The sequence below is a fragment of the Salvelinus namaycush genome, chromosome 4 (assembly GCF_016432855.1).
Source record: "Salvelinus namaycush isolate Seneca chromosome 4, SaNama_1.0, whole genome shotgun sequence".
NCBI classification, from domain to species: Eukaryota; Metazoa; Chordata; class Actinopteri; order Salmoniformes; family Salmonidae; genus Salvelinus; species Salvelinus namaycush.
In genome coordinates, this window is record NC_052310.1 from 18383316 (window position 1) to 18402638 (window position 19323).

At 46.6% G+C, this 19323-nt stretch overlaps 1 protein-coding gene across 1 annotated transcript in view; it reads right to left on the reverse strand.

Moving 5' to 3' along the window:
• The window catches only part of capn15 (calpain 15), a 74262-nt gene that overhangs the window by 15271 nt on the left and 39668 nt on the right, over positions 1 to 19323 (reverse strand). The window contains exons 2-3 of the mRNA XM_038991351.1: positions 12013 to 13702; positions 233 to 441 (exon numbers count right to left, since the gene is read on the reverse strand). Of these exons, the coding sequence (XP_038847279.1) occupies positions 233 to 441; positions 12013 to 13680 (1877 nt within the window). The 5' untranslated portion in view covers positions 13681 to 13702. The remainder of the gene's footprint in view (positions 1 to 232; positions 442 to 12012; positions 13703 to 19323) is intronic.

Consider the following 19323-nt stretch of genomic DNA (forward strand, 5'->3'; position numbering starts at 1 on the left):
AGAGATCACCTCTCACATGCAGAGTGGAGTTGGTTTATTCATTCAGAAACACCTTAGTAAACAGACCAGGGAGGGCAGAGACAAACACTGTTTCTAACAAGCACAGCAGGCACACCGAACACGCAGGCCACGTGTATACACGTCGACACACAATCATGCACACAAACTGTTTGAGGAAGGTACCCGCACACTCACACACACTACGACGCCGCACACAGTGAACACAACTCACCAACAGTTTCCCAGCAGGCCTTGCAGGATGTCCGAGGGCCGAGGGGTGCGGAAGACAGACCATTTGACGCCCCGGTCCTTAAAGTTGTTGCAGTTGATCTCGTGAGGGCGGAGCCACTTTTTGATTCGCTGCTGGACGCTGTCGCCCTCGGGGAAGCCCACGGATTGGGGGCTGGGAGGGAAGCTGTCGTCCACAAAGTTCACCACGTTCTAAAATGACAGAGAGATATAAAACATGACCCTTAACCTCCAGAAGAGACGGAGGTTACACAACAGTCCAGCTGAGAAACCACACACAGATCAGTAGAGTCTGATGATGTAAGTCAGTGGCCTGGGTACAAGCGTGAGTCATTTGCTTGGAGATTAGAAAGGCTGAACAAGTGCATTATCATACTGGCATCGAGACTAGTCAAAACAAGACTAAGTCACCACACAGAGAAACATGTACTGTATGTTGGCTGGAGTCTGGAAATCCCACAATATAGGGGAGAGTGGGGTAAGTTGAGCGAAAGGGTTAAATGAGCCACTCCTTAGTTTCTAGGAAACCAGACACAAAATGTGTCATGTGACCACATATTTAGGAAGAGGTCATAATTTCATGGAGTCTGTGAAGGAAGAAACCACATAGAAAAAGTGGTAAGCAAGTTAGCTCCAAAAAACGGATTGACACAAAGTCAAATTAATTTATTGTTATAGGTTTCATGCTGCTTGTATCTAAACCAAAGTAGCTCGTTTTAACATTGTTTTAAATATTAGTTGGGGTCTCTATAAGCTACAACATGAGGTTCTAAACCTAGGATGAAAGTGCATCCTTTGAGCTAATACAGTCCAAAGTTTGCCTTGGGGGTAAGCCAAAGGCAATGGGGTAAGTTGAGCCAATGGCCACCATACCCCGTACAAATGACTATAACATTTAGTCCCGTTTTATGTTTTTTTGTGTGTAATGTGTTATAGATACAGTTGAAGTCGGAAGTTTACATACACTAAGGTTGGAGTCATTAAAACTCGTTTTTCAACCACTTCACACATTTCTTGTAAACAAACTATAGTTTTGGAAAGTCAGTTAAGACATGTACTGTGTGCATGACACAAGTAATTTTTCCAACAATTGTTTACAGACAGATTATTTCACTTATAATTCACTGTATAACAATTCCAGTGGGTCAGAAGTTTACATACAATAAGTTGACTGTGCTTTAAACAGCTTTGAAAAAAACAGAAAATGGTTTCATGGCTTTAGAAGCTTCTGATAGGCTAATTTACATAATTTGAGTCAATTGGAGGGGTACCTGTGGATGTATTTCAAGGCCTACCTACAAACTCAGTGCCTCTGCTTGACATCATGGGAAATCAAAAGAAAATCAGCCAAGACCTCAGAAAACATTTTTAGACCTCCACAAGTCTGGTTCATCATTGGGAGCAATTTCCAAATGCCTGAAGGTACCATGTTCATCTGTACAAACAATAGTACGCAAGTATAAACACCATGGGACCCCGCAGCCATCATACCGCTCAGGAAGGAGACACGTTCTGTCTCCTAGAGATGAACGTACTTTGGTGCCAAAAGTGCAAATCAATCCCAGAACAACAGCAAAGGACCTTGTGAAGATGCTGGAGGAAACAGGTACAAAAGTATCTATATCCACAGTAAAACAAGTTCTATATCGACATAACCTGAAAGGCCGCTCAGCAAGGAAGAAGCCACTGCTCCAAAACCGCCATAAAAAAGCCAGACTTACGGTTTGCAACTGCACATGGGAACAAAGATCGTACTTTTTGGAGAAATGTCCTCTGGTCTGATGAAACAAAAATAGTTTGGCCATAATGACCATCGTTATGTTTGGAGGAAAAGGGGGAGGCTTGCAAGCCTAAGAACACCATCCCAACCGTGAAGCACGGGGGTGGCATCATCATGTTGTGGGGGTGCTTTGCTACAGGAGGGACTGGTGCACTTCACAAAATAGATGGCATCACGAAGAAGGAAAATGATGTGGATATATTGAAAAAACATCAAGACATGAGTCAGGAAGTTAAAACTTGGTCGCAAATGGGTCTTCCAAATGGACAATGACCCCAAGCATACTTCCAAAGTTGTGGCAAAATGGCCTAAGGACAACAAAGTCAAGGTATTGGAGTGGCCATCACAAAGCCCTGACCTCAATCCTATAGAAAATTTGTGGGCAGAACTGAAAAAGCATGTGCGAGCAAGGAGGCCTACAAACCTGACTCAGTTACACCAGCTCTGTCAGGAGGAATGGGCCAAAATTCACTCAACTTATTGTGGGAGCTTGTGGAAGGCTACCCAAAACATTTGACCCAAGTTAAACAATTTAAAGGCAATGCTACCAAATACTAATTGAGTGTATGTAAACTTCTGACCCACTGGGAATGTGATGAAAGAAATAAAAGCTGAAAGAAATAATTATCTCTGCTATTATTCTGACATTTCACATTCTTAAAATAAAGTGGTGATCCTAACTGACCTAAGACAGGGAATTTTTTATGAGGATTAAATGTCAGGAATTGTGAAAAACGGAGTTGAAATGTATTTGGCTAAGGTGTATGTAAACTTCCGACTTCAACAGAATGAACTCGAGATGTGCATTTGTATTGTTACAGAGCAGACATCATCATGCTCCGTGTTACAAACCTAAAACAAGCAGGGGTCTGGCCCCCCTTCAGGTGCTCTCGAGAGCTCTCGAGAGTCCCTTCGAGCAACATCAAGGGATGAAAAAAAAATAGACTGAATGACACTGTAGAGGTACACTGACAAAAGAAGTTAAAATGAACATGTACCCGCGTGAGAGACTCTGAAAGAGTAGCAGAGGCACACAAGGTCTTATCTGTTGACATGGAGTCTGAGCTTGCTAAACTCATAAAGAATCTCGCGGACCAGTTTCATGGGCTTAGAAGCCTCAAATGCAGAGAAATTGGCTACAAAATTGGCACATCCTCCCCTATCCCGGACAACTGGTCGAGAAATGGATGTGTAAGTGATATTGAACAGAGATATCGTTATCTGAATGAAGGCATACATTTAAGATGTACAATATACCACACCCCCATTCCATTAAATAAACTTTCACCTACCAGCACCCTCACGGGACACCCTCACCGACTTACCCCAAAGCGGCTCAACGTACACTGTCCCTACGCTCAACTTAACCCAAGAGACCACTTTTTTTGGACAAGCGACCTTTTGAAAACTGTAATGTTTACATGAATACTGATTATTTCCTGGGATACGCGACATCCTGCAATATATGTCGGTATCTGTGTTAGAAAGAACACTATATTTCCCTTAACGTAGTGATGCCGAATGTAAAAAATGGCTCAACATACCCCACTCTTCCCTAGTGTAAATATAGTATGAGTAAACTAACAACACATGTCAAATATCCTAAACATGCCAGAGTAGCCTAAACATGCAACTATCAGAGATCTAAGGTTAGGACTATAAACCACTATAGTCCCTAGCCTACATGTTTTCTGTCTGACGTCTGTGTTAAAAGGATGATGATTAATTCGGAGGCCTGCAGGCCGCCGTAGGAGCCACAGAACGCTGAGTCGTGTACCAGGAAAAACATTGGCAGCGAGTATTCATGTGGCTAAAGGAGCCTCTCCCTGCTGTTAAAACATTAAGATGCACACGCAGCATGGAAGGTGCCAAGACACATCAAAACGCATATTCCGAGATCAAGAAGACGGCACGCTGAATCACACAGCGATGCTTCTAAACACACCGACTTGTGCACCCCGTGAAGCACTTTCAAGCTAAATCGTGCTTCTTTGAAATGTGCAATTGAAATAATCTGTTCAGAATTTCTACTTCAATTCCAAATGTAAGTGATCACTGTTCAACAAAACAGTTTGAATTGAGGCTAACCAACTTACAATAATGACCTGACACTATCACTCTGTCAAAACCCTGCTCAACAAACCTGAGGGAACTCATACAAAGACTAGCCTATGCTATTTCCTCTGTGCACTGTTGGTAGTGATGGGATCCTGCATCCTGAACCAGTGGAAAGTACTGAAAGCACCCGGGCAGTGCACAGTCAATGGAGACAAATTGATTCGTCACCCTAACCAAAAAGCCACTTCTGTTGCCCTCGACACCGTGGCAGACAGCGGCACATTGGCCCCTGCCCCCGTTTCCCATCATGCCCCAGAAGATTTAGCCCCCCCGGGGTCCATCGGTGGCTCACTGGCTCAGTGGCTCTGCAGTTCAGAGGTTTACACCGCCCCCTGTTTGTTGTCGGGGTTTAGCCAGTAACCGATAACATTTTCCTTTGCTTCACAGCAGTTGGGAGGGCTTTCAGCATCGACTGACCTGCAAACAGAGAGGCCTCTTTTAACTTGAGTTCCAAAAGCCACTCGCCGACAACACAGGACCTCGGAGACGGCAGCGTATAAGAAATGAGATAAACATGCACAGTGTATGTGGCGCGTATCCACTTTCAGCACATCTGGAAATCAAAGGCAAACGGAGGACGAAGCAGATGACTCATCGTGACACGTGTAGAAACAGGACAGACTGCCACGGCGAGACAGACAAGACACAAACAGTCCCACGCAGCGTTAGTGTCCCTTCAGCTATTCTCGCCAGGGCCAGCTGTTTGAGGCCTGTTGTGACGGCGACATTGCAACACAGTGCTGGTCTGACTGCCTGACTGTCTCCGATGGAACCGTGTTGGGTAATTCTCAAGGCTGGGCCAATGCCAATGCCTGAGAGCACTCTACTGCATTCGCAGTCACAGTTCATGGCTAGGCTAGTCCGGCTAACAAAACACACAGCTCTCCAGCTGTCTGAGTCTCTATAGAAACCTGAATCAATATGGGGACATTTGAATGCGGAGAGGGAGTGACTGGCACTCACTGCAACCAAGTGCGACGCTACAGTCAACCTACTGATCGTGGCAATAGATGGATATTGAGCCAACATGACAGTGTGCCACTGTCATGTTGGCTCAATAGCCATCTATTGCCACTTATTGAACTGCCATTACATAGAAACAGCGGCGATAACGTTTACACTGGTTTATTGTACACTGGTTTATTTCCAATAGGGCCCGTTGAAACATGTGGCGGTTGAAATTTGTCCGAGAAGAAAGTGGTGATTCGCCCTGGCGCTGTAAGGTTCTGTTTGAATCGTGCTGTCGTTCAGCCTTGGCTATTCAATGAAAAGTAGAATGGAACATATGACGTCAACAGAGGGAACATAATTGTCGTCAACAGAGGGAACATAATCAATATGTTTAGTGTACTCGGCATGCTCCGAAAAGAGAGTTAATTACAATGTTTCCACCAGACAGGGCTTCACAGGTCAGAAAGAACAAATGCTAGCATGCCTCAGCGTTGTTAACCTGTCTGAAATGCTACAGTGGACCGGCACACTTCCCACTGGGCAAAAACGGGTTAAATGAACGTGGCTTCAACGTAATTTGTCAACATATTGTGATGTGGAATCTACACGGGGGGGAGGGGTGTTTGAGGGTAAAATTTCAAACCACATGATAATGTCATCATGGTAATACATTTTCAACATATAGAAAATATGTTGGAATTTGTACCTGGGAAACAATGTCAGATCTTCAACGTAATATCAACTATTAGGGGGAAAAAACTATAGGCTGGGCAGCACCTCATACTGGATAGTTGATCTCGCTACAGCTATCCTTTCGGTCTCCCATCCAGGGTTTTAACCAAGCCCAGCCCTCCTTAGCTTTGATATTTGTCACTGACTATATGTGCTATGGTGAGAATGATCGTAGAGAAATCTCCACTATTAGATTCACTGCTGCTGTTGAAGGTCATTCCAAAGTGTAGTTTCAACAGAGAAAACATCATGTAACCATAGTTTATCACGCATTTATCAGCAATTATACTGTTTAGGCATATGTAGTGTTTGGGAAGTCAACAATGGCTATTGTTTAAATTCAACCCAGGATTCAACAACAAAAAAATAGACAATGCATATGTCTAGGGTTTCAAGCTTTGGTTGATTTCAAATGGAATCTACAAGTTAATAACAAATATGTTGAATTCACATCTCCAGGTCAAGCTAAAAATCTAAGTTAAAGAATAGGATTGAATCAAATCAAACTGTATTTAAAGTGCATTTAAAGTTTGATGCGATTCGGTCCCATTCTTTAACTTAGATTTTTTTGGTTGAAATGGAGACGTGAATCCAACACACCAATTACTAATTTGCATACAAACTGGAATTAAAGCCAGACTAAATCAGTGGCACAGATGGAGCTATCCAAGCGGAAGATACATCTCCATTAAAATCTTGATATTTGGTTTCGTTGTCAACCAAACTCAATTCAATATTACTTTTGTAAAACAGTCAAATAGCTTGTGCAAGCTACCTTACAAACTAACGTAACAGTATTTATTCAACCTTAAAATGAGCAACATATCCATGGCCACATTACTGGTTACTGTAACAATAAAATGTCCTATTTAATCATAGGAAGCGTGCTTGTTCAGGGTCGCAGGTCTGTGGAAACCTTCACAATTGCTATAATAACCTGTGCAGAATCTCAAACGGCATTGACACCACTTACACCATGTACTTTAAAAGTCATCTCAACTGCAATCCAGGTCATTTGGTTGCGCTATTAGACGAAGCACAGTAATAGCGCATGAAGTTATTGTATAAATAAACAAAATGTCTGACATTGTATTCCCTTTTGAACTGTATTATGCTTTTAACATGTTTGAAAGCGCCGTGATAACACATTTGGGAATTCAACAAACTTTTGGCTGTCTTTTTGAGTGGGTGAAAATAGGCGGGAATCTCATTGATCAACGTATCTTAACAAATACTACCCAATTCTCCACGTTGAAAAGACGTGGTGTGCCCAGTGGGCTGGGACATTTGTATTGCTTAAAACCTCAAGTAATAGATTATGGGACAATGTCTATCTGGATGGATGTCTTTGTCCTTATATTGTCTAAATACCATCTTTGCTCCACTCTCATATAGCTTCCGTTCTTGATCTACTTGTCTGTGACAACTCGTTAATGAAATAATGGCTAGGCAGTGGTGGAAAATGTACGCAATTGTCATACTTGAGTAAAAGTTAAGATACCTTCATAGAAAATGAGTCAAGTAAAAGTGAAAGTAACCCAGTAAAATCCTACTTGAGTAAAAGTCGAAAAGTATTTGGTTTTAAATATACTTAAGTATCAAAAGTAGATGTAATTGCTAAAATATACTTCAGTATCAAAAGTAAAAGTATAAATTATTTCAAATTCCTTATATTAAGCAAACCAGATGGCACCATATTCTATTTTTTTTTAAATGTATCTACAGATAGCCAGGGGCACAGTCCAACACTCAGACATCATTTACAAACAAGTGTGTAAATTGGACCATTTTCCTGTCCTGCTATGCATTCAAAAAGTACTTTTGGGTGTCAGGGAAAATGTATGGAGTAAAAAGTACATTCTTTTCTTTAGGAATGTAGTGAAGTAAAAGTAAAAGTTGTCAAAAATATAAATAGTAAAGTACAAATACCCAAAACAACTACTTATAAATTATTTTTACACCACTGTGGCTAGGAGATATGCCTCTACAATGTTGTGGTCATCTAAGCACTCTTTGGAGTGGTCTGACGACTCCTGGTGGTCCCTGTCTCCAGTCCACCTGGTCGTGCTGCTGATCCAGTTCTGCCTGCGGCTATGAAACACTGACCTGTTTCACCGTGCTACCTTGTCTCTCTCGCGCTCTCGTCGCAAACCGGAAAGTTCCATGGCATAAATCCGCTAAAGAGGGGTCGGAACCCAGTGTAAATCTGTGACGCCTCACAACATGTCAAACAAATCAAATGCCTTGCTTGGGCGGAGCTCCAAAGGTCAATAGGAGCCAAAGTCAATAAAACAAGATGGATGACAAAAAAACATTTTAGAACGTTTGCAGTGCGCTAGTTCTCAGCATTTCTCTGTTATTTCGAGATGAGCTAAAGCTGCAGCAAGAGGGGGGAAATGGATGTTGCGTATCCTGTTTAGCCAGTCAGGTTGCAGCAGTCTGTTCATTTACCTCTGGTCTGATAGTTTCAAAATAAAAAAAGACTGCTGCAACCTGATTGGCTCAACGAGATACGCAACATCCGGGACTAGCATTAGCTACTCTAGCATGGTGGTGGAAAATGGTGTTTCATAAAGAATGTATACATATTCTCCCCTGTTTTCTTCCGCCTTCTCACCATTAAATAGAGTTAAAGACATTCTGCGGTCCATTTGTATACTTTTTAGCCAGTAGTTCTGAAAGCAGCGCTCACGATCCAAAAGTGGTCTCTCCGAAGATTGCGCACTGCGTCACATTTGTGCACCTCTCTCGCTCTCTGACGTGCCTCTTTGCTAGCTGTCACTCGAGTGGCTGAAGCTCATTGGTTGAACTCAAATTGCTCGGGGGCTGGATCACGTGGGGGAAAATGTGCAGAAAATGGCGCCGCACAGATTCCAGATAAACGGTCGCTTTAAAACTAGGGATTTCGTGGCTAATTGAGGTAAGACAGTAATTCTGCTCATAGATTATAAACGTATGAACTACACATTAACACATCCAGCCCAAACCGGGAGGTTTAAATAATAATTGGCAGTCACCAAAGTTCCGGAGCATGTCTTTAAGGATGAAAATGACACCTTTGCAGCCTAAATGAAGAACGTTTTATGTACAAACCGGTCCACGTGGGGATAAGAATGTATGGCCGGCTGCATGCTTTCCCTTTGGACGGAAAAATGAAATGACTCAATATCGCCATCTGCCAGCCTTTGGGCTACATACACAACAACTCTCAAAATATGTCCTACCCGTACGGAAAGCAGTGATGCACATGCCTGTAGAAGGGTCTACCGTTATTATTTGACCCTGCTGGTCATCTATGAACGTTTAACGTCTTGAAGAACTATCTGGCTTTAACGGCCATGTACTCTTCTAATCTCCACCCGGCACAGCCAAAAGAGGACTGGCCACCCCTCGGAGCCTGGTTCCCCCTCTAGGTTTCTTCCTAGCTTCTTGCCTTTCTCGGGAGTTTTTCCTAGCCGCTGTGCTTCTGCATCTGCATTGCTTGCTCTTTGGGGTTTTAGACTGGCTTTCTGTATAGCACTTTGTGACAACAGCTGATGTAAAAAGGGCTTCATGAGATACATAATTTGAAGGTATTTTAGCATCTCGTGTGAGGCTGAGGCAGTCATGAGGTACCCTGGGGGTGATAGATTCACTGCACTCCACCCTCCCTAAACTAAGCTGTGCCGCTCGATGCTCCCGCTGATTACATTTGCTTTAGGGAAGCGGATAATTGCTGCTACTCTACTTCCCCGTTTCTAAAAATAAAATGTCCCGTGTTCACCTTAGCGTTCACATGGGTAGCACCACAGCCGCAAAGGAAAAGGGGGGGGGGGGGGGGGGGGGGGTATGGTGCACAGGGGGATAGAAGTGAGGAGAGGGGGAAGAGAGAAGGGGAGTACGGTAGCACTGGGGACAGAAGGGAATAGAAGAGAGGGGGAATAAAGAAGGGGGGAATGGGAAGAGAGGAGGAGGACGGTGGGATGGGATATTGGGAGTGAGGGATGAGAGTAGAGATGAAGGGATACATTTAGTCTAGGTGTTCAAGAGGAGGAGAGGAGAGGCTCTCCAACATCCTTCCTGTATAAGCCGGCTTCCCACCCACGCTCCCAAAGGTGAACCCGCAACTCGCAGAGCAGCATTTGACATAAATAATGCATGGTAGAGCCAACGTTGTACCATTATAAAAATGACACGATACCCTCAACATGGAATGAAATGTATACGTGTGAGTGACAACGTTCCTGTATCAGTTTAAATTTACCCCCCATTTTCTTGCTTATGAGAAATAGCGTAGGCAAACATGATGAAATTCTGTGGCTTTTTTAAAATCCAGATTCCATGGTGTCGAGATAAAGCAAACTTGAAAAAGTTGAAAAGTGAGGCATCGTCCTTCTCTACCTCTCCCTGGGGTTAGTCCTATGTCCACACACCCAGTGTGTTTTATACACTGCCAAACAAATAGCGGACTACTAACCCTTATGTGGCTGGCTACTTAATTGACTAATACATTTTTTCGGGCCAAACATTTTGCTGGGGGGCATGCCCCCACACCCCTCCCTAGCAGGTCATTTTTTTTCATTACGCTGGCTACTTCAGGTTTTCAGGAACACACTGTTCACCCAAACAGGCGGTTGCCACTGGTTACATCAAGCTGGCTACGAGACCAACCACTCCAAAGGCGAATCAAAATCAGACCAATCAAAACGCTTTACGCTAGAGTACTGAACCAAAACGACCCGTCGGGTCTTTTAGTATTTAAAGATGAGCACGAGTGGTGGGGACAAAGGGACGTCACTCTACATTAGGTGTTGTAATCTGGAGATTAGTTTGTAATTACAAAGAGTAATTAGGGTTTCTCCATTAAGAAAAACCCTTGATTAATTCTTCCAGACTGACATTTATGCTGGTTAAGGAAAATTCATTGTTTCTTGATGGGGGTCAGCGTCATTATGGTTAGAGAACCTAAGCTTTTCTTGGCCATTTCAGAACTTTCCACCCTCTTGTAATCTTGCAAAAGTTTATTCAAATTGTTATTTCTAAGTTTACTTTGAAAAATGTCAATATAAAATGTAATTGTACTGACTGAGGTTGATTTGTATGCATTGACTGACGCCATTGTAAAAACACACATTTCACCGTTTCAATTGATCCCCTCTTAAATAGAAAATGTATTATGATTCACGTCTCCTTGTGTGAACTGAAGACTGAAAACAGACTGGTAGTGTCTGTGTGAGAGAAAGAAAAGCCAGAGAGACAAAGTCTTTATGCAGATCAGAAAGTGTTCCCGGGGGCGACATGGTGTAGTAGCGTGAAGTTGCCACTAGACGCTGATCTACAGTTAGTTTAGCATTTCCCCCACTAATGGTTAAGGTTAGGATTGTGGGAGGGGAAGCTGATCCTAAATGTGTATAGCTCACTTAAAACACCTGCCCGGACATGATCGAGAGATCCTTATGGGCTTTATAACACTCTATCTCTCAACGTTGTGTTGTTGCGCCACACATATTGCAACGATAAATATGATACACACAGACTCTGGGCTTGCGAGTAACTTACTCACGGACAAACAAAACCCTTTCACGTCGGAGCATTTTTAGGACAAACAACTACTAATTACAAACCATTATGAGATAAGAAAAAAAAACGTCATCCGACTTGGGAGATTTGTCCTGGTTTCAGAATTACTATTTGGGATAAACAGAGATGTTCGGGACTGCCGGTGTAATCAAGGGACAAACGTTCACCCCGTGCCCCATTAAAAATCTACTAATGAGCAGAGAAGCGCAAACAGAAACTACAACAACAAAAGCCTATTAGGGTCTCCTGGCAGCGTCTTTAAAAATTAGGCAGATCGGAGTTGCCTGCTAATCACTGGAACCATGGTAAAGAAGCCAGAGTATTAGAAAGCTGTATTGTGCCGCTTGGCAGTTCACAGTTGCAGTGTGACGCATGTAAAAAGTCTCTACTGCATTTATTATTCATGGCACAATGAAATATGCTCTTTGGGAAACTCGTTGACTATTCATCTCTCCTGAAAGTGATGCTGACGTGTCAGTGGCAAACTCTTAGAAACTGATGTAAGTTGCTCGAGTATGATGTCAGTTCTCTTGACACATGCTCTTTAAAAAAGACACTATTCGCTTTTGAAAAGCATAAACACAATCCATTTCCCAACCCCCCGGGTTCCCAGAGTGACTTACCTCTCGACAGAAGGTGGTGATGTTCTCCCAGAGTTCCTTGGCTTCGCCCTCGTCGTTGCGCCGCCGTGCCTCCACGTGCATGCTCTCCCTCCTCTTCAGTGGCTTGGCCACCTTGCGCAGAGTCAGGTACTGCTGGGCCGTGTGGCATGCCGCGCAGTTCTTAGACTTGACGTCGTTGAGCAGCGTGCACGCCGGACAGCCCCACTGCTTCTCCTGCAGTAGCGTGCACGAGGAAGAGGAGGACGAGGACGATGAGGAAGAGGAGGAGGTGTTGGTGGCCGAGGGCGAGGGGTAGACCCGGGCTTGTTTTCGGGCCTTGTGTCCAGAAGACGATGAGGTGGAGGCTGAGGAGCAGGAGCAGGGGCCGGGGAGACCGCATTGCGGGCAGCAGCGAGAACTAGGCTCCTGGAAGCCATGCAGCTTGGAGGAACCGCAGGCCGAGCACTTGGACACCCCCGTGGGGTTGCGGAGGGTACATTTGGAGCAGGCCCAGGTGCTGAAGTCCGGACTGGAGGGGCTGGCCGGAGTAAAGCGCACCGTCTCGCAGCCCACCAGGTCGATGAGGTCGGCACCGGCCCGCGACGAGCGACATGCCTCACACTTGGACGAGCCGCTCAGGTTGGGCAAGGAGCATCCTGGGCACTTCCAAGTGGGGGCCGATGTAACGGGGGCGTGGGAGGTGTGATGGGGGTGGGGGCCGTCCTCCTCCTCCAGGATGCTGAGGCGCTTGCTGGGGAAGGAAGGCTCCTGAGGCTGGGCTTGCTTAGGCTTGGCAGGGCGGAGGGGAGGGCAGGGCGGAGGGGGCACGTAGGCCGTGGAGGGCGAAGTGGGGCTGGGGGCGTTGGGGTTAGGGTTGGGTGGCCGCCCTGGCGGGGGCACCTCTCTCCTGCTGCGGGGCACTGGGTTGTTCTGGAGAGAAGAGAAGGGAGTGAAAGGGGAGGAGAGTGGCGTAGGGGGCAAGTTGGTGTCGGGGGGCTCCTGGGGTTCGCAGGGGGCAGCTGCGGGGGGCGAGTCGTCTGTCAAGTCAATGAGGAGTGGAGGGGCGGAGGCCCCTGCTACGTGGACGGGAAACCCTAGCACGGGCGTGCGAACCTCGGGCACCACCAGCGCCTCGGGTGGGATCTTGGGCAGCGACAGTTTCCTTGGTCCCCCGCAGGCCGAACACGACAATGAAACAGGAGTATTATGAAGCGTGCATCGCGGGCACGCCCAGCCTGAGTGGTGGTGCTGCTGCCCCTCGAGTCCACCCAGACCGCTCAGTCCCCCCACCTCCCCGTTGCTCTCCGACCTCCTCAGCGCCTCCTCCTTGGCCGGCTGCTGCCCGCGGGGCTCCAGGAGAACCATGGGAGTCATGACTGGCGCCGAAGGCTGCGGTGGCGGGGGCAGGAAGCCGTTGGTGGTGGCGGCCATGGTTGTGGTCGGCGTGGGGGTGACCAACGAGGGTCCGAAGCCACAGACGGTGCAGGCGCCGGAGCCCTGGGGGTTGTTGAGGGTGCAGCGGGGGCAGGCCCAGCGTTGCTGCTCCTCGGTGCTGCTCAGCCTCAGGATCTGGTTGAGGTCGGGTTTCTGGCGCGGCGCCTCGCAGATGGAGCAGCGCGGCGCCACCCCCGCGTTCAGGAAGGTGCAGCGGCCGCATGACCACTCGCTGCCTTGCACTGCCGCCGCCATGGAGCCCGGGGACTGAGAGTGGCTGTATGAAAGAAAGACAGAAAGAGAAAGAAGAGGACGAGTGGGAGATGGGGAGCAGAAGTTAAAAGGGAAGTTTGGGATAAGTGGGGGGAGGGGGGGGGGAGTGAGGAGAGAAGATGGAAAGAGAGGGGGTGGGGGGGGGAGAGAGATTAGCCAGTGCAGTGGAATCAAAATCTCCCTCTTCGGGGAATTGAGGGCAGTAAATCCATGCACAATGCCTCTGTGATGAGAGGAGCCAGCCAGACAGCCAGGCAAACAGCCAGCCAGTCAGACAGACAGACGAAGCTGCTGCTGGTACTACTACGGGAGAATACTGAGTGAATCCTCTCACAAACATATACAATCCTCTCAGAACCATCCACCTGACTGACACTTATTGGAATGGAAAAACGCCGGGACCTTCTGATCTAGCACCTCCTATCATCCTCTCTCTGGTCAATGTTAATGGAGAGGACAGGAGTGGAGGGCCAAATAGAGTGAGAGTTAGAATCAAAGCAAAAAATGATTTTAAAATGTGCACTGACGGTTCTGTGTTAGCGTTTACGATTGGGGCTTTGGGCCTTCTGATGTGAAGACGAACTTCTGATCCAGGTTGATCCTCTTGGATCAAGATCCCTGTTGCCTAAATTTTTTTGTGCATAAAAAAAGCACCCCTTGTGTGCACTTCTGGTAATACAGTATACCCCGGTATGGTACTGAAAGGGTATGATGTCTGAAAATCTGGATACCACCCAAACCTAACTAGAATCACGTAGATGTGTTCATACAGCCCATCCTAGGGGACTAGCACTGTCGGCCACCTCTAGACTGTGCCCAGGCTGATGGAGGGACTGGGGGGCCCCTGGGGACACTCGACATGGGGTGCCGTTCGAGCGGGGCCCATAAATGCCACTGTCACTCAAAGCGCTCATGTGTGAACACTGCAACAGGGAGAGAAATGGACGAAGTGCTAAGAGCTAATGCCACTATCACCACGCTAGACTGCCCCGGCTGCCCCATTGGCTAGCATATCATCAACTGACCCAGTGGTTCTCGAACCTCTCCTCGGGGACTCACAGCCGTTCCATGCATTTGATCTATTCCAGAGCTGGCACACCTGATATTTAAATGTGTCAACTAATCATTAAGCCTTTGGCTAGTTGAATCAGGTGAGCTAGTTCAAAGCAACAACAATTGTGAAATGTCTGGGAGTCCCCGAGGAGAGGTTTGAGAACCACTGATCTGACCGACTCCGGCGCTTGCTGGCCCAAGAACATCTATTACTATTAATAATACAGCATTTATAGTGTTGTACGGTATACTGGTACCATGGGAATATCACAGTACCGAAACGTCACAATACTTATGATACCAACATTTTAGAATACTGTACCTTCGTACCGTTTTCTATGATACTACCATATTTTTCAGCCCTACCAATCTAAAGAAACTGCTGGCTCCTGTTATAAAATGTTTATAAAGTCAGTTTTGTTTAAACATTTTGTTGAATTTAAGCAAAAGCCACCGTCTCTTGTATACGCAGGTCCAATAACATCTATTTGACTTTCATGCACATATCAGGTGTGGCAGCTGTAATAGGCCAGCCGTAATCTCCTACCAGCACTCAACAAACCTGCTTCTCTCCGCATCCCGTACTAGCCCTTATTCACCTGCTTCTCTATGCAAACCCTACTAGCCCTCACTCACCTGCTTCTCTATGCATCCCTACTAGCCCTCACTCACTCACCTGCTTCTCTCCACATCCCCTACTAGCCCTCACTCACTCACCTGCTTCTCTATGCATCCCCTACTAGCCCTCGCTTCCCTGCTTCTCTATGCATCCCCTACTAGCCCTAACTCCCCTGCTTCACAATGCACCCCCTACTAGCCCTCAATCCCTTGCTTCTCTATGCATCCCCTACTAGCCCTCACTCGCCTGCTTCTCTATGCATTCTGTACTAGCCCTCACTACCTGCTTCTCTCCGTGTCCCCTACTAGCCCTCACTCACTCACATGCTTCCCTATGCATCTCCTACTAGACCTCAATCCCCTGCTTCTCTATGCATCCCCTACTAGCCCTCTCTCACTCACTCGCTTCCCTATGCATCCCCTACTAGCCCTCAATCACCTCCTTCTCTCCGCATCTCCTACTAGCCCTCACTCCTCTGCTTCTCTATGCATCCCCTACTAGCCCTCACTTACCTGCTTCACTATACATCCCCTACTAGCCCTCACTCCCCTGCTTCACTATGCATCCCCTACTAGCCCTCACTCACTCACCTGCTTCTTTATGCATCCCCCACTAGCCCTCACTCACTCAACTGCTTCTCTATGCATCCCCTACTAGCCCTCACTCCCCTGCTTCTCTATGCATTCCCCAATAGGCCTCACTCACCTGCTTCTCTATGCATCTCCTACTATCCCTCACTTACCTGTTTCTCTCCGCATCCCCTACTAGCCCTCACTCACCTGCTTCTCTCCGCATCCCCTACTAGCTCTCACTCCCCTGCTTCTCTATGCATTCCCTAATAGCCCTCACCCACCTGCTTCTCTATGCATCCCCTACTAGCCCTCACTCCACTGCTTCTCTATGCATCCCCTACTAGCCCTCACTCCACTGCTTCTCTATGCATCCCCTACTAGCCCTCACTCCCCTGCTTCTCTATGCATTCCCTATTAGCCCTCACTCCACTGCTTCTCTATTCATCTCCTACTAGCCCTCACTCCCCTGCTTCTCTATGCACTCCCTACTAGCCCTCACTTACCTGCTTCTCTATGCATCCCCTACTAGCCCTCACTCACTCACCTGCTTCTCTATGCATCCCCTACTAGCCCTCACTCACCTGCTTCCCCTACTAGCCCTCACTCACCTGCTTCTCTATGCATCCCCTACTAGCCCTCACTCCCCTGCTTCTCTATGCACTCCCTACTAGCCCTCACTCCCCTGCTTCTCTATGCATCCCCTACTAGCCCTCACTCCACTGCTTCTCTATTCATCCCCTACTAGCCCTCACTCCCCTGCTTCTTTATGCACTCCCTACTAGCCCTCACTTACCTGCTTCTCTATGCATCCCCTACTAGCCCTCACTCACTCACCTGCTTCTCTATGCATCCCCTACTAGCCCTCACTTACCTACTTCTCTATGCATCCCCTACTAACCTACTAGCTTCTCTATTCATCCCCTACTAGCCCTCACTCCCCTGCCTCTCTATGCACTCCCTACTAGCCCTCACTCCCTTGCTTCTCTTTGCATCCCCTACTAGCCCTCACTCCCCTGCTTCTCTATGCATTCCCTAATAGGCCTCACTCACCTGCTTCTCTATGCATCTCCTAATAGCCCTCACTTACCTGTTTCTCTCCGCATCCCCTACTAGCCCCCACTCACCTGCTTCTCTCCGCATCCCCTACTAGCTCTCACTCCCCTGCTTCTCTATGCATTCTCTACTAGCCCTCACTCACCTGCTTCTCTATGCATCCCCTACTAGCCCTCACTTCCCTGCTTCTCTATGCATTCCCTACTAGCCCTCACTCACTCACCCACCTGCTTCTCTATGCATCCCCTACTAGCCATCACTCACTCACCTGCTTCTCTCGGCATCCCCCACTAGCCCTCACTCACTCACCTGCTTCTCTCCGCATCCCCTACTAGCCCTCACTCACCTGCTTCTCTCCGTCCGCTCTTCACGCGCATCTTTTCCTCCGTCAGTTTAAAAAAGAGATCATTTTGCAGTAATGGCGAGCGAGGCTGTAGACCCAGACCCTGACGAGTCTTCTGTTGTTATATTCGTACATGTGTTACATTGGAGCTGTGCGCAAAGCGAGCAATTAAATATATGCTATAATTTCATCGCCTGTTGTAACCAAGGGCACTGACCAGTTTGTGTAGACTTTGCAAGTTCACTGTCGTGCAGCCTCTAAGTGCTAGAGAGGTAAAACACGTACAGCTTTACAGCAAAGGAAACAGCTTGTCTCTACCCATAACGGTTAAAAAACAAAATCACCCATATTACCTGAGATGCCTTTTCCCCCCACTCTATCGGGATTCACACGCATTTTATATAATTTCACAAACCAAGTCCTGGCCGTTTTAAACTAATCCCAGGCTGCTAATTATTAGTTTGATAAACAACTTTTTACAAATATGAGCAAATCAGCCATTCTATGCAGTGTGAAGTTAAATTCAATGTGCTGTATTGAGTAGAAGTGTGAATTTCAGTGACAGGTTGTTAGAGAACGTTTAGAAAACAGGAACAAGTGTCTGGACGAAGGGGCGAACGGGATGATAAGCCACAGTTTTTTTTATGTTCACTGTTAAATCGCGATACTACTCGGTATCATGATACTTGGCCTGGTACGTATCGTTTGTAAAATGTTGGTATCGTGACAACACTACAGCGTTACACATTTTCAATGCACGGTCCAGTGTTGTTATACAGTAGGAAAATACATCTATCTCGCCCTTTGTCTGTGTAAAAGTGTAGTAGAATTGACTGGAGGCTACATACTTTCGCATTTCCAATGAAACGGAGCCTATGGCGGTACAGAAATAACAGCGTATGTCCGATTCGGTTCTTTGTGATGATCATTGTAAAATGCACACGAAGCAGAACTGACTGTAGGATACATATCCTTAGAGGTGCGTATCGTCCCTTTTAAGACGATTCTGTGCACTCCTTTGAAAAGCATTGCGAGTCTATATTCCTTGTACTGTGTGTTTTATGCAATAGGGGAATATGAAAAACATTCTCTCTCAGATTGACAGCCATTGGACTGGCCCGGGTAGATCCCTCTGCTGCACTACAGCTCCACTGAAACACCATGTATCCTGGCCAGCTTATTGCCCTTAGTTCAACTCCATTAAACCCTTTCAGGCAGGAACACTGCTAAAACCCCAAGAGGTCCTTTTAGAGACCGCGCTCTCTCTCGCTCTACTCCTGTTCTCGCCATGGGTCCCAGAGGTTATAGAAGGGTCATTTGAAGCTGGGGAGGAAGTGGGAGAGGAGGAGTGACAAGAGGGTGGAGTGCAAATGCTGCTGTCGCGCTGTGTGTGTGTCCGCTAGTAGCCTGGGGCAGCGTGATGGGGAGGAAGTCACATCGCTTTGTGTCAGACGCCATTAGTGATCAGCTCTCACTGGCCTGGCCAGCACTCTACTCACCAACAGGGAATGGACTTAGTTACTATCTGGGAAGTATTTCTTTTTTCTTTTTGTAACCTTTATTTAATGGAAAGTTAACCCTCCAACACAGAGAGAAGTTAGGAAAACGCTGGACTTGGAGCAGAGTAAAAGAGAGCCTGATTAAGTCATCTTAACCCTAAGGACACTAACTGACAGGAAGAAAGTACCTGAAGGCCATTGTGCAAACATTCATCTTTCAAAAGATAGACATTACTAAAACACTAAAGAGGATAAGAGGTTTGGGGAATAGGCCCATCTCTAAAAGCACTAGGGTAACTCAGATTGGAGTCCAACTCATCTAACCAAAATAGTTCTGGGTGAAGGGCACTTTTCACCTAAAACAATGACAGCAGAAACTAGATTCATGCTAATCTGTCCTCACATTAGAGGTCTTCACGGGTCCAAAAAGACTACAGGTTAGTCGAGGTAATTTGTAAAGTGAATATGCATAGATATTAAACAGCG